A 22,387-nucleotide genomic window follows, 5' to 3' on the forward strand; every position below is an offset into this window, starting at 1 on the left:
TTCCTCTACCCTCTTATGTTCCTTTACTGAGACCTGTGAATTAAACTGACAAAAGAAAGCTGACTAGGAGAAAAAGGTTTATTTTGTGTGCATATGGGAGCCAACAAAGGAAGTAACTGGCTCATTGAATGGTTAAAGACTTAAGTAGCTAATTTAGTAGGAGAAAGGGAGGGGGTGAAAAAAGGTATTTTAGGGGAAGAATTTATGGCAGCCTTATTTCCCAGGAGGTCCTGCTTTTAGTCAGAAAAGGGAAGCTCTGAGAAAGCTTTTTTTCTTTATTTCCTTTTTTTTTTTTTTTGGCATCTGTTGACTCTCAAAATGTCTTCAGCTTAAAAATAATCTTTATGCCAAAGTGACATGTCTTGGGGTGGCATATTCTGATCGCCTTCAACTGGAAGACACAGCATTTCCCCTATGTATTCGCTTCAGGGTCTTACTCTAAGTATATGATCCATACCTTCTGTTGTCACCTCTTCTGTGCAGATGCCCTTGACCCTGAGTCCCAGGACAGGATTAGAATGTGATGGGGGAGACCAACCAGATACTCAAAAACAACTGTAAGGGAGCAGACAATTCAGTACACTGCTGCTTCGGGATTTGGGGGGATGGGTTTTCCCAAGAATTCTCAATGCTCTGAAAAGCCAAGTTCCTCAGTTCGCTTGCCAGGGGCTGGGAGTGGGGTCTGGGATGCCTGCAGAAAACCTCTTAGCAGTTCTGCAAACGCTCCACAGGAAACTGGACTTGACTTCTAAAGCTGGCCCTGTTCCAGAGGACGTCACTCTCAGGACTTTTTTTTTTTTCGTTCACAAAAGAACCTGTTCTTGTGGATGTGGAGGGGCCGGGCTGCGAGAAGAAATCCGCTTTGCCAGCTCCGGGCCTGTGCCGGAGCCCAAGGAGCAAGGTTGGCCGGTGGCCGGCCACGTCCACGTCCAAGGGCAGGAGGGGGCCGCCAGCCTCCCACTGGCCTCCTGCAGGACACAAGAAAGGCTTGGGGCAGGAACAGTGGGTGGAGGCCAAGTGCGAGGGCAGCCTTGGCCCTGAGGCAGGGCGTGGTCAGCCTGACCGGACCTGGGGCTGGCTGATGATTAATGGGGAGTCTGCGGCTCCAGGGCCCTGGTGCACAGCCCGGCCTGTGACGTGAGCGACTTCCTGGTTACAGGTGAGAGCGGTCCGGATTCTCCGTGGCCGAGAGATTTGTTCCTGCGTTTCTGTGGGGAGAGCTGAGAGGCAGGAGAGGGGCCTTTGGGGACCGCAGTACCTTTGCTGAAGCCCCAACGGGCAGATCCACCTGTCACAGGTGAGACACCGCGTGGGCCTGGTGTGTGGCCAACGGACTCCCCGCAGGTATCCGCTTCCTCCTGGGGAGCCGGTACTCAGCCCCTGGCAGGCCGCTTGCTGGTCTGGGGTGGGGGTGGGGGGGGGGAAGTGCTGGACAATCCAACACGTATCTGTTTCCCAAATTCCACAGAGTTAAAAATTAAAAGATCGGGCTGCTCTGCGAGCTTAGGAATTTGAGATGATTTCTAATCAAGCTTCACAGGGAGCTGTTCTCCGAATGTGTTGAAAGCCGAGACTCGCTGGAATTTGGAAGGTCTGGATTCAAAGGCTGGAAAATTCCTGGCACTCCCGTTATTCATTGGACAGACTTTAAATGCCATTTATTCTTCCCCAATGAGAGGCCTGATGGAAAGGAAATTGCTCTAAACCTCTGGAAGTTCTAAGACTACCCACGCCTGGCAGGCAGGGCCAAGGCACCTCCGAATGCGGGGGCGCCCAGAGTTGGGGTACTGGGGTGGAGGAGGGACCCTGGTGCCTTTGTATGTGCACATAGAGGTTTGTGGAGAGCCCCTTGTGTGCATTTAAATTCCCTCCGTCCTACCTGTTTTGGGGTTTAGGATTTATGCTGATGTTTAAAAACAGGATGTCTGCAGCCTCTGGATTTTATGATTTCAAGCTTTTTCCAAAAACGCAGACATAAGGGTTTGTGTGTGGGGGTAAATAAGTGAAATGATCTCATCTGTCAACTTTCTTCCTGAGATAACCAGCTTGGTGGGTGCAGACGGGTCTCCTGAGTGTTTCTGCCTTGCCTGGGCAGTAGGAAGTGGTTGTGATTTAAATCCTGTCTTGATGCAATTTTCAAAAATATTTTCATGGGGGCGTAGCTGATTTACAATGTTGTGTTAGTTTCAGGTGTACAGCAAAGTGAATCTGTTATACAGATATCCACTCTTTTTAAGATTCTTTTCCCGTATAGGTCATTACAGAGTATTGAGTAGAGTTCCCTGTGCTATACAGTAGGTCCCTATTAGTTATCTATTTTATATATGGTAGTGTGTATATGTCAATCCCAGTCTCCCAATTTATCCCTCCCCCCTGGTAACCATAAGTTTATTTTCTACATCTGTAACTCTATTTCTGTTTCAATGCAATTTAATAAGATTTAAGATTTTTGAAAGACTTTGCAGTTTTTCAACTAAAAGTAGATAAACCAAGTCTTCTGTAACAAAATGAATGAGAAGTAAAATCTACTCCATAGAGATATGAACTTGCAAATTACCTGGCAAAGCCTTCCTTTAAATAAAGCAAACTGAGTTCAGGTACAACTTGGAATCAATTTGGTGACAGTTCCTTCCTGTACACACCCTTCAAAAAATACCATCCCCTCAAGATCCACGTCTGGGTTCCTGTAGCACTCGGGGCGTTCCCACGTGCCCCCGCCCGGGGGGTTCTGCTGGGCTCTTAGAAATGGACTCATTCTGTCACACAGAGAATAAGCGAGTTAAGTAATCTGGTGCTAGTCTGCAGCCTGGCTGACTAGACAATCAGTGACTAGAAGCCTTTCCTAGTGGACCGTAAGCTTATGCTGCAGTTTCAGTCATGCTGGGTCCGCACTTCACATTTATTGCTTTCAGGAAAACGTGTGACTTTTATAACTCGGCAGCTCAATCTCTCCTCCATCTTCCTCTTGAGCCTAGATTTCTAGGTGACTCGTAGAGCGATTGACTGGTCCACTTGTGTTCCTCGAACCTTGAAAATTAGTAAATGATTTATTTGGCGCTTGGTAATTTGGGATCTTGGATCCATCTGGGATCCATGATTTCAGTTTGGTTTGTGTTCCGCTGCTGGACAGCTTGGTATCAAGGCGTATTTGTAGGGATTTACCGAGTCTTTTTTAGATGACGTCAGGAGCTGAGTTGCTTGGTGGGAAGGTCCTGCAGCACGGATGCTGGGACCCTTATATTACACACACGAGCAATTATGGTTTACTATACGGGCTGAAATTTGCTTTCCAAAGACATCAGAAAACGGAGACAGAAACCCCACGTTCCTGCTCGTGAGCTGTGAGCTCCCCGTGCTGCACTTACATGTAAAGTGGGGTCACGGGCCGGGCATCGCCGCTCCCTCACACCCCACTCTATTTGATTCAGCAGCTTGTATGAGGTGCTCTCTGAGGGAGCAGGCGAGGCAGCTCTTACCTGTGTCTATTTCAGTTATTGTATTTCGGCTTGTGGGTTGTGGTGGCCTATGTCCTGTTAGAGACGACGATATGGAGCCTGGGGGGGGGTGTGGCAGCTCATCGCAGAATCCCGCGCGGGCTCGCTTAGGGAACCCTGCCCCCTGATTTGGGGGGAAGGGATGTTCCCCCGCCAGCGGAGCTGTGAAATCCATGTGGAGGCCAAAGCCAAAGTGAAAACTCCCCGCGGCTCGGGTCGCTGTGCTAAGGATGTGTGAAATAAAGAAACCCCTTCCTGGGTTGAGGAGCCTGTGTTTTTTTTTGGGTGTGTGTGTGATACGCGGGCCTCTCACTGTTGTGGCCTCTCCCGTTGCGGAGCACAGGCTCCGGATGCGCAGGCTCAGCGGCCATGGCTCACGGGCCCAGCTGCTCCGCGGCATGTGGGATCTTCCCGGACCGGGGCACGAACCCGCGTCCCCTGCATCGGCAGGCGGACTCTCAACCATTGCGCCACCAGGGAAGCCTGAGCCGGTGTTTTTGTAGACAGTTCATGATATGTTCAGTGGGAGGTTTAACATACGTGCTCTAAGCAGCGCTGGTGGCTGCCCCGGATAGGCCTGTCCCAAGGAGAAGGAAAAAAAACAAAAATGCAGGGATGGAGAGTGAGGAAGAGGTTTATCAAAGAACAAAGGAAGGGCTGAGAGATGTACATGACAGGATCCCTGGGTCCTACCAAGGGGCCAGGAAGGTCTTACTTGGTCTACCCTGACCTCTCTCCTGTCCCAGCCCCAGAGTCCCCTCTACGGTTCCCCAAAAGTGCCAGGCACGGTCCCACCCCAGGGTCTTTGCACCTGCTGTTTTGCCTGGGAAGCTCTTCTGTACATACCCATGTGCCGGTTGCCTCACGGCCTTCCCTGTTCACTGGGCACCTTCTTGGGAGCCTTTCTCTGACCTCTGCATTCGAAACACCAGCCAGCCCACCAAACACACACCCCCTCACACACACTGCTCTCTTCTATTTGTCTCCATACCCCTTACCACCTAATAAGCTTATGATCTAGTCCCTCCTTTTGCGGTCTGTCTTCCCTTTTGCTAATGTACGCTTGCTGTGGGCAGGATTTTTTTCCTCAATGATTAAAGCATCCTGATTGAGGTCGTGGTACAGCACGTGCTTCCCACGACTTGTACATGGGCTTGGGAGGAAGATCGTTGGATACACTGATTCTCACACGGGAGCACCTACAGGAATCGGTACAATGTTTAACTTTAGGCAGATTTCTGAGCTTGCCCCCCAAAGCTTCTAATCCAGCAGGTCTGGGGTGGGCCCGAGAATTTGCCTTTCTAACAAGTTCCAAGATGAGGCTGGTGCCACTGGACAGGCTGACTTATCTCTCCAGGGAAACACACGAGCTGGGAGGGTCCCCATGCGCCTCTGGATGGAGACAGGCTGTGACCTGCCCGCTTTGCTTTCCCAGGTGTGGAGGAGCATGCGAGATGCGGGCCGCTGCCGAGGCATCCTGGCCGCGCTGGTCGTCCTGGCTGGGCTGGCAGGTAGGGACCGCGGAGCTGGCTGGCACGCTCCCGGGCATCCACCCGGAGTGGGCGGGAGGGGCTCGGAGGAGGCCACGGGGGCGCGTGGCTGCCAGCAGATTCTGCCTTCGGCTCTTCCTGTTGGGTCCCCTCCACCCCACCCCCTCCATTTCCTGCTGTGCCGGCCTCACTCCGGAAGGGTCCTTCAGGTGCTCAAGAGCCCACCAGTCCTCCTCCAGGGGTCCCTGCTTGGTACCTTCCCAAGTTCATTGCTCTTGTTGAAGCATCCCATTCCCCCGCCTGGATATTCTCCCCTTCCATTTCCACCTGGTCTTCGAGGAAGACCTGACTTGGGCATCACCTCCTCCCTGAAGCCTTCCTGGCCTTGCAGTTTTCTCGGTGATAACCCCACATCTCCCATTGTTGGCAGAGTGAGGGGCCCATTGCCTGTGAGACTTCCCAGTCCTCCCGACAGTCCCTCCTCATCCTGGAACTTTCCCAGAGTATCAGTGGGAATAGATTCCAGGTACCCCAGGCCAGGGTCTCTGGATCAGATTCCGTGTTGCAGGAGATGGAGTGTGCAGAGCCCCGGGTGCTTAGGGTAACAGGAGTTTGTATGCCAGCCTTCTTTTGACTATGTCTTGTCTTGATTTCATGGCTTCCGTCTGGTGTGTTTGTCTTGTTTTCCTAGCTGGGTTTTAAAGTCCTCAGGGTATTCTTACTTCAGGGATTTTAAGGCACTGTATTGAAGAATAATATACATACAGAAAAGTGCACAAGTCGTAAAGGTACAGCTTGATGAAATTTTACAAACTGAGCACCTTTGTGTATCAACGATGAGCCCAAGAACACTTCACAAATGCTTTCTTCAGCCGCCCCCCCCCCCCCAAAGTGATCATTATTCTGACTTTTAGTTGCGTAGATAAGTTTTGCTTGCTTTATACTTTACACACCTATAAACTCTGTTTCAGAGGGCTAGATAATAGTTTTTTTTCTTTTTTTTTAACTCCATTCACGACAGCTTGAAAAAATAAAACAGAATAAAATAGTATAGGAATGATCAGAGTGTGTAATGTGCAGTCAGGACTGTTTTACAAATTTTGGTTTTGGATGTGTTTACACATTAAGCCAAGGGAACCAGGCTGTGGTGTTAACATGTATTTAGGGGCAAAGATGTTTGGAAGCCCATGCCTTCTAGTACGTGGTGCTAAGCGTTTAGTAGGTGCTTGATATGCATTTGTTTGCAGGGTGGAGAGGAAAACATTTTCCCTGCTTGTGTAGGGACTCATGCGGTTAGCAAACCAGGCTCAGCACACATTTTAGAGATATGGCTCCAACGTGGCTGTCTCAGCCACGGCGGTAAAAATCTCTTCCGACAGCTTGGCGGGAAACTGATGAACTCTGCGTCTACAATTTTTCTGAGCTATTTTTCCTGAAGTACTGTTTTGAAGGCAGGGATGGCTTGGGTTGAGGTCTGGAGATAGCTATTCCAGGAGGGGAGAGGATTATGGGTAATCCTAGAGCCCTTTGGGGGATGGGGTCCATTGCAAAAGCCTGAACTCCTAGGATGCTTCATCATGGAAAGTGTTGGGTAGAGACACCTCCAATGGCTTTGAATAGCTGAGGACAACCTCCACGTGCCCCCAAAGGACTCCTGCCAGCCCTCGCCTGTCCACCTTGCTCCTAGCATGATGGGTTATTTGTTCACTCGGTGAATATTCACTGGGATCTTCTTACATGCCATTTAGGTGCAGGCACTGGGATGAGCAAACCCAGGTGCAGTCTCTGCTAACAAAGAGCTTAGACATCAATTGATAGAAAAATCAATACAAAATCACCACCATGACAATTGCTTCACTCATCCGAAAGTCTGTTATGGATAATTTGACCTGCACAGGGTGGTCTGGGAAAGCTTCCTGAGGAGGAGACAACTTGGCTGGGAGCTGAGGAGTAAACGAGACTAGTTCTTCAGGCAGTCACTGCCTGTGCAAAGGCCCTGGGGCCAGAAAGAGTTGGTGAGTTGGATAAATTGAAGATGGTCTGGTGGGCAGAGGGCGGAGTCTGGGGCAAAATGAAGTTGGAGAGGACATTGATGTGAGACTAAGAAGGGTCTTAAGGTATGGTAGTGTTAAGGGTGATCTGGTCTGTATCCTAAAGGATGGAAATATTTTAAACAAAGTCTGGGGTATTGGGGTGGGAGGTTGGAAAGGGTACCTGGTCACATAGGCATGTTGAGAAGACCCATCTGGCTGCCCCGTGGAGAGCGCAGTCTTGGGTGATGGCGGTGGCACAACGGTGATGATGGCACCTCCTGCTATGGTCAGCGGGACATGGGGGGCAGCTCTGATACACCTCGGGACCCCCTCCCTCACTTGCCAGTTTCCTTCTGATGCTCCCAGTCCCCGATGTGTTTTGACTACCATTTTCTCCATCGGAGCTGTCTTACCTGGGCACTTCCCTTCTACTGCCCTCTGCTTTATTTCCCTTTCTCCCTTCTGCTTTTAATTGTCTGCTTGTCTGTTCATTTCCAATGTTAAGTAAGAGATGGGAGCAGGTGAGGGGTCTACAGGTGCAGGAGGGAAGCTGGAGAAGAAGTAAGTGGAAGAGTAGAGGGGTTAGTGGGTGCAGACCCTCTGTGCCCCACACGCCAGGGAGATGCCTGGCTGCTACTCCAGGGAGCTGAGAAGAAGCAGTTGCAGAAGAATGATACTTATGTTTAGGATCTATCTGCAGAGGATTGGGAGGGGCCAGGAAGCTGGCCCACATGCTACTGTGTGAGTGATTTCAGTTTTGCAGCTGTTAGGACACAATGAGTAGAAGAGAACCTTCTCAGTCCTGGGTGGCAGCCAGCCATTTACACGGAGACGCCTGGTGGAGCGGGATTTGCAAGGCAGGAGGAAAGCAAGGGGGGGTGGGGCTGAAGCCCTGGATGTGGAATTGGAGGGTGTTGGCATGAATGAGCATCTTGCAAGTTGATCATCTCCTGCAAGGGAGGACCCAGTGTTGGGTGATCACCGTAGCTGGTGGCCGAGGTGGGTGCGGGGACACTCATCGTTCCCGTGGCTCTGCCCCTGGTTTGGCCCTTTGCTCTACAAAGTGAAAGGGAGAGCAAAGGGGAAAGCGGACTGTTTGATGAAAGGTCTTATTTACAATTTTCTCATATTTGTCCTGTGTGGGGCAAGTTACACACACCACAGCTGATAGGATGCAGGTGAGAGAGCAGTGAGATTCCAGGGCCTCACGTTACCGGAAATAGAGCTTCTGAGTCACAAGGCAGAGCTGGAGGAGAGTTTACTCATGGTGGCAGCAAGGATCGCAGGCAATGACATCAGGGGAGTTTAGTGATTAGGATTTGATGCCGCCTGTTTAATTTAAAGGCCAAGTTCAAAGTGGAAGAGTTTCCATTTGGTCCAGGTCCCTCCCAAGCTCCCACCTCCTGAGCTGCCCAGTAAGGTCTGAACCTGGTGCATTCTTGCTCCCATGTGCAGTCTGCAGGGAATTTAAAGACTGGCTTGGAGTGAACAGTGTTTTGGAGTGAATATCCTACCCGGCACCAGGAAGTGATGGAACCAGGGTTTCAGATGCTTTGCTTATTCTGCTGGAGTGTCCTGGATGGAGCAGCTGGCCGGGCAAGCCCTGGTCTCACCGCCCCTGTGCTCCCAGCACCCAGACCCGTGGGCTGTGTTCAACCTACTCCCATGCACCCGAGTCCGAGGTGGGAAAGATGTCGTTATTACAGTGTGGAGTATGAGGGCACGTCTCGTCTTTTCTTCCTCGGGGTGTAGATTTGGCTGTTTCTTTCCTTTGAGCTTTTTTTTTGAGATGCAATTCAGGGCTCGTGGAAAGAGCCAAGTTGGCACAGAGGCTGTGGTTTCCCTGGGGAATCATTTCTGCCTTCCCTTCTTCAGGCTTTTTCACCTTTTTTAAAAATCCCAGATCAGAGGGATCCTTGGATCAGAAAGATGTGCCCAAGGGTAAGGGAGAATACCCAATTTGAGTGGTTATTAAGGGTCATACTTTCTCTCTCTTTCTATCATGCCCAGAGGCAAAACAAAGAATAGTGATCATGTTTACCCCCAAACAGGATTAGTCCTAGTTAATTCTGACCTTCCTTCAGTTCTGCCTCTTTGGAGCCTGGGATCTCCTAGTTGACCCAGTCCTACAGGTCTCAGAGACACTGTACATCCCATTCTCTCCCATTGACCTGGCCCTGCTGTGGGCACCATCCCTGCAGTGCATTCTGGGTACTCAGGTGAGTGTCAATGTGTTAATGCGTGTCTGGTGGGGAGGTTCCTTCCCAGAAATCTTTCAGGTTCTTTTAGAACCTGCCTTACAACTTGACCTTATAAGATTGGAAGGAAAGAGGGGCTGCAGTTATCTGGGGGCACCCAGTGTGGATGGGGGCTGCCTGGTGGACCTGCAGGGTTCATATCACTCTGGAAGGTGATAGAAACATGTAGTCTTGTTTTTTTTTTTTTAAGATTTTTTTGATGTGGGCCATTTTTAAAGTCTTTATTGAATTTGTTACAATATTGCTTCTGTTTTATGTTTTGGTTTTTTCGGCTGTGAGGCATGTGAGATCTTAGCTCTCGACTAGGGGTTGAACCTGTACACCCTGCATTGGAAGGTGAAGTCTTAACCACTGGACAGCCAGAGAAGTCCCTGGAACATGTAGTCTTACTGATGGTGGCAGGCGTGACTGAGAAGAAACCAAGAGTGTGGGCTGTTGGGGGGTCTTTTTACTATAAACTCTGAGTGAGATCAGAGGGCAAAGAGTGGGAAAGAGGGAAAATTCAGAGTGGGAAGGGCTGAGTTTGCGTCTCAGCCCCACCACTGTGATCACAGGTCCTGAGGCGTTGCTGGTCTTGATTTCCTCAGCATTAAAATGTAAGAGGTAACAGATGAGAAATCTTGGAGATTATCAATTGTTCTGTAAGTTCTACTTTGAATTATTATTACAAATATGGGAAAGTCTAGGAAAACTCTGACCACCAATTCGCTCTTCTGGGGTGATAAGAAAATCAGTCCTAAATGGCCAAAAGATTTCTTGAGTTCTTCAGGTGTAGAACACACTCCATCTTGAGTGTTTCTGACTGAGTTCCCATGAGCTGGAGAGGTCTTGATGCCCTCCTTGGGGAAGGCCAGTTAGGAGATGTCATTCCAGTTAAAACCAGCGTCAGAGTGTATCTGGTGAGCAAAAGGTAGAATGTTGTGAGAAGTCTGAAGGAAACATTTTACTTTCCTCTATGATTTTCTTGGTTTGTCTTGTACGTCACATAGTAGTGACTGCTTACTGAGTGCTTGAGGGTCATGTTAAGGGCTTTATGTGGATCATCTCATTTGGTTCCTAAAACTAGTTGCTGTGGTACTTTTAACCAACCTTGGGTCCACTTGCGCAACACGCAGCCAAGCCAGTCTACTGACATGAGGTTGTGGTGAAGGAAGGTGCAGCGTTTATTCCAAGTACCAAACAAGGAAAACAGGCAGCTAATGCTCTAAAGACCCAGACTCCCTGATAGCTTTCAGGGAAGGGCTTTAAAAAGCAGTGTGAGGGAGGGGTTCATGGGGCTCATGAACAGCTCATGGACATTCTTCTGGTTAGTTAGTGGAGAGATAACAGGGTAGTATTTCAGGAGTTAACATCATCAGCCTTCTGGTTCCAACTGGTCTGGAGTCTATGTGCTTGTGGTCAGCATGTGCTTAACTTCTTTCACCTGGTGGGGGTTTCAGTATCTGCAAAACAGCTCAAGAATATGGCTCAGGATATTATCTGTAGCCCTGGAGGAGGAGCTAAGTGTCCTTGACCTTGTTTTATGGCTAAACTATTATTATTTTGTCTTGTTTGACTGTTTTCCTTTTTTCCTGCATTTTCTCACTTCTCTGGTTAAATTTGCTATTTGGAACTCAGGGAAGGTCTAAGAGGTTAAAGGTTTTATACAAACAAGAGGCAAGAGGGATAGGGGAGGGGAGGGCCTGTCTCTGGGAAGGCCCTGTAGCATTCTGCTGGGTTTCAGTACTTGTGTCCCTGTTGTGCAGTGAGGGGAGTAGTCAAGGAGAAGTGTGAAAACTTTCCCAGTGAGGCAGGACTCTGGAGTTCACAGTATTATGCTCTAGAACTACCTGCCCACCCGCTGGAGTTTTAAACACAACACTAGATGCTCTAAGACTCTCTACGAGGCTGTCAAATGCATCCCCCCAGTGTTGTCATTGAGGGATCCCACTCTCTTGCATCCTTTACATCCCCACAGGGTTCTCCTTGAGGGATCGCATTCTCCTACATCCTTCTATGTGTTTTCCCTCTCTGTGTCTCCTCCACGTATCTCTTCTCGTCCTTAGGAAGTGGGTTGTGGCACTAGTGACAGTTCCATCCTAAGGTGCAGGGGGCGTGCAGTGGACCATGGTCACGGCAACCTGGGGTCTCCACTCTCTATGCAAAGAGAAGCTCCTTTCCACTTCCCCCTTTGAGCCTTGGGATTTCCTCTGAGGTGGAAATCACATGTCCTTCCCACTTCACTGGGAGGAAAATTCTCACTTCATGGTGAGGCTGAAAAACTTTCCTGAAGTCACAGAGCTAGGCTAGTAGTCGCTCTCTGGACAGGCTGGGGTCAAATACTTAAGGTAACATCTGGCAGGAGGTGGAGGAGGGACACTGCTCCCTCCAGTCCCAATCCCACTGGGAGTTCCGTGGACTGTGGACTGGGGAGAGGGCCATGGAAAGGAGGGCATGGGTGTGGTTTCCTGTCCACTGGAAGCTCCTGAGCTACTGGGAAACCTGGTACTGAGACCAGTAGGACATGGAATCTGAGCCACGGGATGGTCACCCAGTGGCCACAACTGGTACACAGAAGTGCTACATTGTACAGTCGACTTCTGTAGTCATCCCCTCACCACCTTGAAAAACTGGTTGTCTTTTAGCTTGTGGATCCAGTAATGAAATCATAGAGGGTCCCAAGAATGTCACGGCGCTGAAGGGCTCGGAGGCGCGCTTCAACTGCACCATCTCGCAGGGCTGGAAGTTCATCATGTGGGCTCTGAAAGGCACGGTGGTTCTGAGCATCACGCCCACGGAGCCCATCATCACCAACGACCGCTTCACCGCCATGAGTTATGAAGAGGGCAGTAACTTCATCTCTGAGATGATAATCCACAACGTACAACTCAGTGATGCAGGGCAAATCAAATGCAGCCTCCAGAACAGTGACCGGGATGGATCTGCCTTTCTTTCTGTCCAAGGTGTGTGTGCAGGTGACTCCAATGGGAGCATTTGGAGTTCACTGGGTTAAATGCCAGGGGGCTGGAAGGGACCTTCTGAAGTTCATGTCGTATATGGGGACACATAGGGTCGAACTTCAGTTGGTGCTATGCTTAGAATTATTCTGAACTGATGGATATTTTGTTACTTATCACCATGCTCCCTCCCCCTCTCCCTTCTTCCTAGCCTTCCTTCCTTCTTTCATATGTGGACTTGCCTTCAGCTGGTTTGCTTAGAGCTATTCTGAACTGACTAGTGTTTGTTGTTTTTAGGTGTTTATTTCTCTCCTCCCATCCTCACTGACTGTCTTTCTACTTTCTTTCTTTCTGCTTCTCTCCCTTTCCTCTTCCTTTTCCTTCCTTTCCCTTTCCTTTCCTTTTTTTCTTATTAAGACTATTAAAGACAGCTTTTATCACTTTTTCTTCTGACCAATTTCAGTACTAATAACTTTTCTGGAAGTACATCCTGGAATTCTGGGGCCAGTTGCAGTCACTTGTCTTTGATTTAGAGAGAGAGTTGACGATCATTGTCCTTTTTCTAGCTTTTCGTATACTTGACTCTATTTTTTTGCCTGACATCATTTATCAACTTTGGATCATGCTTTAACTTTTTCCTCTTTCCAGCTGAATTTTCCTAATCTAGTACTCTTCCTGCCCACAGTGGTTCTTATAATCAAAGGTGTGTGTTCACTAAGCCCTACCAAGTCTTTTAGAGAAAATAAAAGAGTAAACAAAATTTATAATAATGGATAACTTATTTTTCCTTTTATCATGTATTCATTTTCATCACAGGGCAGTTGCAGGATCAAAGGTAATTTTCAGGTGCTGAAGATTATGTTACTTAGTGAAAAAAAAAGGATACAAGGATTCAGAACATCTTTATCAAAGTTTAATCATTTTGCATTCCTTAAAAATGTAATTATGTACCATTTGTAGATGCATTGGAGCTTTTAGAGTTCCTGATTTCTATAGCAGCATTTCTTTTAACAGACTACATTGTGTCTTTGAAATTTTTTCTTATGCCTGTTTATTAGTTTGTTTAGGAGAAATTTCCAATGATTTGGTCTATATTCATATTGCTATCAAATCAAATTTGATAACGTTCGGTGGAGTTACATGCCTACTTATTTCTACTTGCATTTTTAAATTTAGACAAATTGTTATATCTTTACTTTTATGTGTCTTTAATTTTGTGTGATTTAATTAGGGGCACAATGATATTCTCTAAATAAGTGATTCTGTGAAGCTACCTGGATTATTGGCTTAGTTTGCATGACCAAATTATTATTCTAATAATGTGTGGTATAAAGGAAAGAACACAGGACAAGGAACCAAAGATATGAGTTCTGGTTTTGTTTTCATCAGTTACCTACCTTGGTGACTCCTGAAATGGCTCCATTTCTTTATCTTTAAAGTGAGGATAAGGCTCCCCTGCCCACATCACAGGTTTACTATGAGGATCGGATGGAACAATGACTAGGGATGGTTTGAAGACTCCAAAGCCCTGTCTGTTTCAAGTTACTGCAAATGAAGCTGGTGGGGCAGAGAGGTCTAGTGGTAAATAGCACAGAGGTGGGAGCCTGACTGCCAGGTTCAAGTTCCAGCTTTAGCACTGACTCACTGTGTGACCTTGGACATGTTACTTAATGACCTTGTGTCCTAGTTTGCTCATCATAGGGCAGTTGTGGGATCAAATGAGTAGGTTTATATAAAGCCTTTAGAACAGCACCTGGTTCATAGCAATGCCCATAAAGTCATTTGCTATTATCTGTTGCATTCCCAGTAGGAGCATGCCATTGTGTTAGGCATTTAAGGGGCACTCAAGGTGAATGCAATAGGACACAGTCCTGCTCTCAAGAATTTTACAAGAAGAGTAGATAATGCAAGCGCATGAATAACAGTGGTGCAATGTAGATGCTGGCAAGTGCAAAGAGAGGGAGACAAGGTAAGGTTCAAATTGGGAAGGGAGATAAGAGACTTAGTGAAGGCTTCTAGGGTGACTCCACAGAGCAGGTGCTATACGACCTACAGACCTTGAAGGTCTGTAGATAACGGGTAAAGTGGGGAAGCAAGAGAGGAGGAGGGCACCCCTGGATCAAGGAAACAGGGTTGAAGGCATGACTTATTATTGCTATGCTTATGGCATATCAGATTCATAAATCCATGTGGTTTTATAGCATCTTTCCCAAGATGCAACTATGAAGTTGTCTGAATACCCCTAACATACATTTTTTTAAAAAAATTAATTAATTAGTTAATTTTGGGCTGTGTTGGGTGTTCGTTTCTGTCCTAGGGCTTTCTCTAGTTGAGGCAAGCGGGGGCCACTCTTCATTGCGGTGCACGGGCCTCTCACTATTGCGGCCTCTCTTGTTGTGGAGCATAGGTTCCAGACGCGCAGGCTTAGTAGTTGTGGCTCACGGGCCTAGTTGCTCCGCGGCATGTGGGATCTTCCCAGACCAGGGCTCGAACCTGTGTCCCCTGCATTGGCAGGCAGATTCTCAACCACTGCACCACCAGAGAAGGCCCCCTAACATGCATTTTTTTTTTTTTTTTTTTTTTTTTTTGCAGTACGCGGGCCTCTCACTGTTGTGGCCTCTCCCGTTGCGGAGCACAGGCTCCGGACGTGCAGGCTCAGCGGCCATGGCTCACGGGCCCAGCCGCTCCGCGGCATGTGGGATCTTCCCGGACTTGGGCACGAACACGTGTCTCCTGCATTGGCAGGCGGACTCTCAACCACTGCACCACCAGGGAAGCCCCTAACATGCATTTTTAAATGTTGGTAATTACTGTAGCTTTTGGTTTTAACACAGATGGAAGAACAAGAATCTAGGGAAGTTAAAGTCTTCCTCAAGGTCACGTGGAAGGAACCCATAGATCGAGACAGAACTCCATCCATTTACCCTGGTTGCACTGGGCTGAATGGCACTTTGCTCTTAGAGAAACAAAAGTTCTCTGGGCAACAGGGTCTCTTCGAGGGAAAAGAACCGTGAAAAAAGAGGAAGCATCCAGTTTATTTTGAAAGTGAATTTTCTAAAGTTTGTTTTTTTCCTTCCCATGTATCCACAAGAAAAAGAAAGAGAATGTACATAACTCCATGTTGAGTCATCCAAAATCTACACGAATATTCTAGCCATCACCCTGTGTAAAGTGCTCGTCATGCCACTGGATGACCTTTGTGAAAGCCAGTGGGAAAAGGTGGATCACAAATACTGAAAAAGGAAATGCTTCAGATTGCTGTATTTTTGCCCATACACCAATTAATCACACACCAAACTCTAGATCTCTTGTGTTTTGAAGGCCACTAAGCCTTGAGTTCAAGATCAACTGTTACTAACTGAAGCAATACCAGCCCCCTACCCCCAGTTTCTGTCATCTTAAACCTCTCCATCAATGAAACAATGAATGAACTAAAAAGAATAAACACAAGATCCTGTAGTCTGAAGGGACAAATCTGTTCCCTTCTCACTGCTGCGTTTACAGTAATCCTTGAAATAGCTAAGCTGCTTTACTTGCTCCAAGACATTATTCAAGAAAGGAATAACTGGAAATTAACATTTCAGAGTAAGAAGAGCTTTCAGAGCTGATCCAGCTCAGTCTAGTCTGGAAACTCCCAGGCAACCCCTAGATTCTTTCAGGGTGGTCTCTGTGGTCATGACTGTTTCCATGGTAATACTAAGATTTTAGTTGCCTTTCTCACTCACTTTCATGAGTGTACAGGGATTTTCCCACTGTACATCGGGAAGGTCTGCATAACTCAGTGGACCGGTGTTTTCCAAATGACTGATGTATAATGATACAAAATCATGCAAGGGTAAAATGTCCATTCAAAGTGCCATCTAGAGCAATGGATTCTAATGTAACAGCATGAAAGTTCCTTAATACGGTTTCAGTTTCCACAGTGTAACTAACCTTTAGGCAACCACTGCTTGTCAAGTTTTGGTGTGTCAGTAGTATCAAAGAATATCCATGATTATCTGAAAAGCTTCCTATCCATTCCAACCATATATCCGTGTGAAGTCAGATTTTCTTCATATACTCCGAAGAAGGCAATATATCACAACAGAATGAAGGCAGAAGCAGATATGAGAGTCCAGCCAGATGTTAAAGAGATTTGCATGAATAGAACACATGTCATCTAATTTATTTTGGGTTAAAACTAAAGATATTTTTCATAAAAATATGTTAATCCATATTAACAGGTAATAGGTTATTGATGTTATTTTAAAACAAAGGTTTGAAAAAAATAAGCAAATATTTAATTCTTATTTCAAATATGGAAAATATTGATAGAACCCATGTAAATCAAAGGTCTTTGGAGTCCTCAGTGGTGTTTAAGAGTATAAAAGTTACTGAAACCAAAATGTTTGAAAACAACTGATCTTGTTAAATCATCTTGTTCACCAGGTAGTAAACAGAGAGCCTGAACATTTCAGTGACTTACCCATGGTGACGGCAAGTTTGTGGGAAAGCCAATATCGAGAACAGATCCTTTGATTCTTAGTCCAGTGTTCTTTCCATTATATTACATGGCAGGGAGTTTTAGGGTATTTTAATCTGAATGTTTCACTGTCTATATAGTTTGCTAACGCTGTGTTTTTACCGGGGCCCATCCTCAGGTTATTTTAGTAATATTAGCAATACAAGTGCTATTTTCAGATGGGTCATTTACAGTGGGAACCCTGGCATATGCAAGCGTGTCTTTACTAAAAACTTTAAAATAATTGATCTAAGTAATATATTCTGATACAGAATTTAAGGTAGTTATTTCTATAATTAGATTAGATTTTTATTTAATTTGTACCTAGAAAAATATTTTAAGGCAACATCATAGGAAATTATCCTTAAAAATGTGACTCAAAAATAAAATGAATCTGACTGACCAAAGGCCAGGAGAGACTTGCTTCCCATGAAACTTTGAGATGTGTTCTCCTTACGATGAAAAGAATATAAAGGTTGTTTTCCCTTTGTGCTTTGGCTCCTAGGGCAGCCCAGGGCAAGTTTGCCACTCCACTGCAGACGTTGTGCAGCCCTCCATGGTGGGCACATCCGCCCTCTCTTTCCCATGTGATTTATATTCCCTTAGATGCTGATTTTTATTTATTCATTTTCTCTGGAATCTCTGTTTTCTCGTGAGCCACCTCCCCTTCTTCTGTGAACCTGACAGGTATAAGTTAAATACACAGATCAAACCTGAGTTAAGGTTTCCAGATACAGACACAGTCAGTTTGTACCCGGGAAGGTAGTGCTCATGCAATGTGATCTGAAGGAAAATTTTAAAGACATCCATCACCGAGAAGCATGACCATTCCTTCCAAACATTTCTCTTTTCTTCTTTAGTTATGGGGCAGTTGTTCATTCCTGAAGGCAGTCTAGTAGTCATGGAGGATAAGCCTTGTAATGTGACTTGCCGCGCATTGGGCTGGACCCCACTCCCACGTCTTTCCTGGGAGATTGGGGTTCCGGTGAGCCATTCGAGCTATTACTCCGTCCGGGAGCCTGAGGACCTTCAAAGTGCAGTGAGCGTTCTGGCTCTGACGCCGCAGGGCAATGGCACTGTGACGTGTGTGGCTGAGATGAAGTGGCTGCACGTCCACGAGTCCGTAACTGTAAATCTTACTGTGGTTCAGCCTCCCTTGGGTAAGTGAAGACTTTTTGCTTTATACAAAGTGGATTATTATTGCATGCTTTACATTTTGTATGTTGTGTTGCTGAATCAGGGATGCCCAGGAGAATCGCACGGTGATCTTGATCTAGGTAGGGATGGTAATGGAGACAAGTGACTTGTGTCAGCTTCATGACCTTGTAATTTCACTTTTAAAATTCTGTCTTCAAGTGCTTCTCTCTTTTCTACTTACATATGGAAACCATTGAGAATCTTGACAATTATAAAATAGCATCAAGTTCAGATGTAGATACTCGAATTCAATGTTTTTCTCTAGCTTTCACTCATTGTTCCTGTCTGATCCCATCCCCTGGGCCAAGGAAGTGAGCTCTTTCAGTATCTGAGGAGGTCATGCACGTTCTCAAGGATTCCTTCCAATCTTAGTGGGATTAGGAGAGCTCAATTTTTTACCCAGCAAATCCACAGTGTATCTCAAAGTACCAGGTCTATGTTTTTTTTCTTTTTTTTTTTTTTAACTTCACAAAATGACATAAGTTTAAAGTTTAGATCCCGAAGAAAATCTGTTGCAGGGTCCTTGGGAAACACCAAACTGACCAAACCTTCATGGGGCCTCTGAACCTGCTTGACCTCGAAGGCCACCTGGGCCAACTAGAAGGCACAGGGGCCAGGGCTGAGTTTCATGCCTTCATTTTACAAAAGAGGAAAGGAAGGGAGGCCCAGAGAAGGACTACACTCCATTCCAGGTCTTATGCTGATGGCACAAAGGGATCCCAAAGCCAGGAGGAACTTCTCCCTTGGTCCAAAACTCTTCCCACTATGAAAACACTTCTACTTAGATCTTCCAAAGTTTGGAATAAAGTTACAGCCATAGCAAGATTAATAATAACAACAATAAAAATAAAAAACAGTACTACATAGCTCTTATTAAGTAAAGATGCGTTTTTTTTTACCCAAACTCAGTGTTTCACTTTATTTTTTAAAAAAATTTTATTGGAGTATACTTGATTTAAAATGTTGTGTTAGTTTCTGCTGTACAGCAAAGTGAATCAGTTATACATGTCCATATATCTACTCTTTAAAGACACTGTTTTAAGCAGTTCTCAAATGTTAACCAAATTACACAACTTTCTTATGAGTGGATGCAGTTATTATTCCTGATGTAAGGATGAGGTGACAGAGACACATTGTTTGGAACTTGCCCACGTTGATAGTAGATGGCAGAGGTGGACTCGCCAGTGTGTCTCCAGAATCTGCTCACCCGTCCACTCTGCCCTCCCCCTGTGAGCAGCCCTGGAAGGTTTGTGAGTGTCCTGGGGCTGCTGTAACCTCAGACTGGGGACTTAAACAACAGACATGGTTTCTCTCACAGCTGTGGAGGCTAAGAGTCCAAGATCAAGGTGTGGGCAGTGTTGGTTCCTTCTGAAGACCCATCTGTTCCAAGCCTCTCCCCCAGCTTCTGGTGGTTGGCTGGCAATCTTTGGTGTCCCTTGGCTTGTAGACCCTGCATCACCTGATCTCCACCTTCATCTTCACATGATGTTCTCCCTGTATGTGTGGCTCATGTCCATATTTCCTTTTTGTAATAAGGACCCCAGTCATATTGGATCAGGGGCCACCCTATGACCTCATCTTAACTAAGTTCCATCTGCAACAACACTGTTTCCAAATAAGGTCACATTCTGAGGCACTAGGAGTTAGTATTTTAACAAATGAATTTTGGGGACAGACAATTCACCGCATAACAGATGATGTATCTGTGAACCTGTAAAAAGCCATTTAGAGCCTAAGCTGTGGTTAGCGCCAGTCATCCTGAGCTTTGCACCGCAGGGATGGATCCCCACTGCAGTACCATCACAAGCTTGCACTCCTGATGTCTGGCCCTTGTCTCCAACTCAGATGTCTCCAGGGACCAGGCAGACAACAGAAATTAAAGCATGAGTGAATCCACATGTCAGGTAGAAGACAGAGCGCAGGGGCCTGCTGGGAACCAAACAGCATCCCCATCGACACAGAGCAGCTGTACAGGCTCCAGCTGGTTGTTGCCATTAGGAATGGGGACTCAGACTGCCAGAGCTTTGACCTGGTTCTGGTGAATATCAGTGTCTTTGAGGGTAAAGGACACAGAAATCTGTGTTTTCTTTGGTTTTAAGTCGAGGTTAACTTATTTCAGCTTATTAAATTCAAAGGATTTTAGCTGATTTCCTACCAAGACTGTATATGAAGATGAAGCTGGAATTCAGACCTAGCTTGCTTTCTTATTATTTTGGACAATTAAAAAACCTTTAGAAAAGTTGATGCAAGAATAGTACAATGAATACCAATGTATCTTCACTTAGATACAACAGATGTTAACATTTTCTCATGTTTGCTTCTCTCTTAGCTTTTCTTTCCCTTCCTCTCTCCCTCCTTTCTTTCCTTCCTTCCTTCCTTCCTCCATCCTTCCCTCACTCCTTTTAAAATTTCTTCCTTTCTTTCCTTCTTCCTTCCTTTCTTCCTTTCTTTACCATTTGAGATTTAGTTGGAGATTTTATGACATTTTACCCCTAAATACCCCAGCATGTGTGTCATAAGAACAAGGCCATCCTACATAGCCCCAATGTAGTTGGCAGTCAGGAAATTTAACATTGATTCCATATTCAAATTTCCCCTACTGTCCTTTCTAGATTTTTTTCCCCCAAGCCAGTATCCAGTTAAAGGCCATGCATTGCCTTTGGCTGTCAGGTCTTCTTCTGTCTCCTTTAACATCCAGCGGTTCCTCCACTTTTTGTCTTTCCCGATATAAACATCTTTGAAGGATCCAGACCATTTTTGCAAGATACCCTTCAATATGGATTTGTCTGAATTTTCCCAACATACTTTGATTGAGGTTAAATATTTTTGGCAAGACATGGGTAATGTCATGTTGTCACGTGATGCCAATTTTCTCTATTATTGGTAATAAGTTTGATCATTTGGGTAAGGTGGTGTCCCCCAGATTTCTCCATTGTAAAGGTACCTTTCTGGCCTTTATAATTAATATCTGACCTACAAGTACTGTGTGATTATCTTGTTTCTTGACTGTCTATCACATAATAACATTTGCATTCATGGATAAGTCATTGCCTGAATCACTTATTTCTATAGTGGTTGTAAAAGAGAGATTTTTCTGGTTCCATCATTTTTCTATATTTATTAGTTTGGCATTGTTCTGTAAAGAAGAGGCATTTCTTTTCTTCTTTTTCTTATTTTTTCAAAAAATGTTTACAGTTTTAGTATGGACGCATTTTAATCCAATACATTATGATTTATTTCCATCGTTACTCATTGCGATGCTCGGATTCCTCCAGATTCGGCCGGTGGGAATCCCTTCCAGCTGGCTCTGCTGTACTTCCGATGTGTCCCTCTTAGTTCTTTTTTTAACACCTTTATTGGAGCATAATGGCTTTACAATGGTGTATTAGTTGCTGTTGTATAACAAAGTGAATCAGCTATATGTGTACATGTATCCCCATATCTCCTTCCACTTGGCTCAGTTAGATGTTCTGAACTGTCTTCACCTTTCCCCTGTTCCAGCCTGGAATCAGCCAGCTCTCCAAGGAGCCAACCCAGCTTGCTTTTAAGCGATTTAAATATGACAAAGTATGGTCCAGGCTTTGAAAGGGAAGATTGAAAAAAGTTCCATTAGCACCAAATGGAATGAATTTTTTAAACCACACACCTTAACAAGGTAATAATGCAGCGAAGAGCTCTGGTCTATGAGGATGCCTCACAGAAATGGATTTGGATATTAGCTTGCCTACAAAGCTTCTCTTTTTAGGGGAAGGGCAAGGGACATTTGGTTTCCCGTGATGGGGTTTAATTCAGCTGAATTCTTCTTAGCCTGGGACCAGTGAAGTGAGTGGCCTTAATTATGGCAGCTGGAGTCACGACAGTTTCACAGAGGAGAGCCTTAGGGGTGTGTTGCAATGAGTCTGACTTTACTGGACTCATTTTGAGAAGGGTAATTTGTTTCTAAATTATTCATTCAGATCGAGAGCAGCTGGTGGCTGGCTGCCTGTTGTGTGTTTTATGCAGGTTTTAGTATCTGAAAGCCTCACTCCTGCCTTGGCCGGGAGAGCTGGCTTGTAGAAGCAAAGCCACGTTTACAAAGAGCTGAAGACGCATGAGGCTGTGCTTGTTCAAGCTTTTTCAGGAACCAGACAAAAGCATCAGTCCTGCCACTCATTCCTGAAAGTGCAAGGAATTTGTGTTCATGTCCGGAATAATCCTTTCAAGTCCCTGAAAGAAGAGTAATACTGGCAGCTTAGGAAGTCTAGTGAGTTCAAGCCAAAAGGGTGTATTACACACATTGATTCTTTAAAGAAAAGCATATTGAAAGGTCGCAGGCTAATTTTTTAAAAAAATTCTATTTTCTCCATTATAGAGGTAATACAGACTGGAAGCATCACAGACGTACATACAGCTAGAAGGTGAAGGCCCCCATCATGTCTGCCATGAGCTGAGGTCCCTCAGTCCTCTGTCTGGTCGTCTGGATTGTTTTCTCTACATAC

The 22,387-nt window shown here is 45.8% G+C and overlaps 1 protein-coding gene across 8 annotated transcripts in view; it reads left to right on the forward strand.

The window, feature by feature from the left end:
- The first annotated feature begins 815 nt into the window (after positions 1-815).
- Positions 816-22,387, forward strand: part of IGSF5 (immunoglobulin superfamily member 5) — a 43,821-nt gene continuing 22,249 nt past the window's right edge. For 3 of the 8 annotated variants that reach the window (XM_032631270.1, XM_032631273.1, XM_032631274.1), the window contains exons 1-4: positions 1,167-1,297; positions 4,930-5,005; positions 11,900-12,217; positions 17,573-17,872. In XM_032631270.1, the coding sequence (XP_032487161.1) occupies positions 4,942-5,005; positions 11,900-12,217; positions 17,573-17,872 (682 nt within the window). In that variant the 5' untranslated portion in view covers positions 1,167-1,297; positions 4,930-4,941. Of the gene's footprint in view, positions 1,345-4,929; positions 5,006-11,899; positions 12,218-17,572; positions 17,873-22,387 lie in introns of all 8 variants that reach the window. The other 5 variants (XM_032631276.1, XM_032631277.1, XM_032631272.1 and 2 more) reach the window with 4 other exon arrangements.

Source organism: Phocoena sinus, chromosome 4 (assembly GCF_008692025.1).
Source record: "Phocoena sinus isolate mPhoSin1 chromosome 4, mPhoSin1.pri, whole genome shotgun sequence".
NCBI lineage: Eukaryota > Metazoa > Chordata > Mammalia > Artiodactyla > Phocoenidae > Phocoena > Phocoena sinus.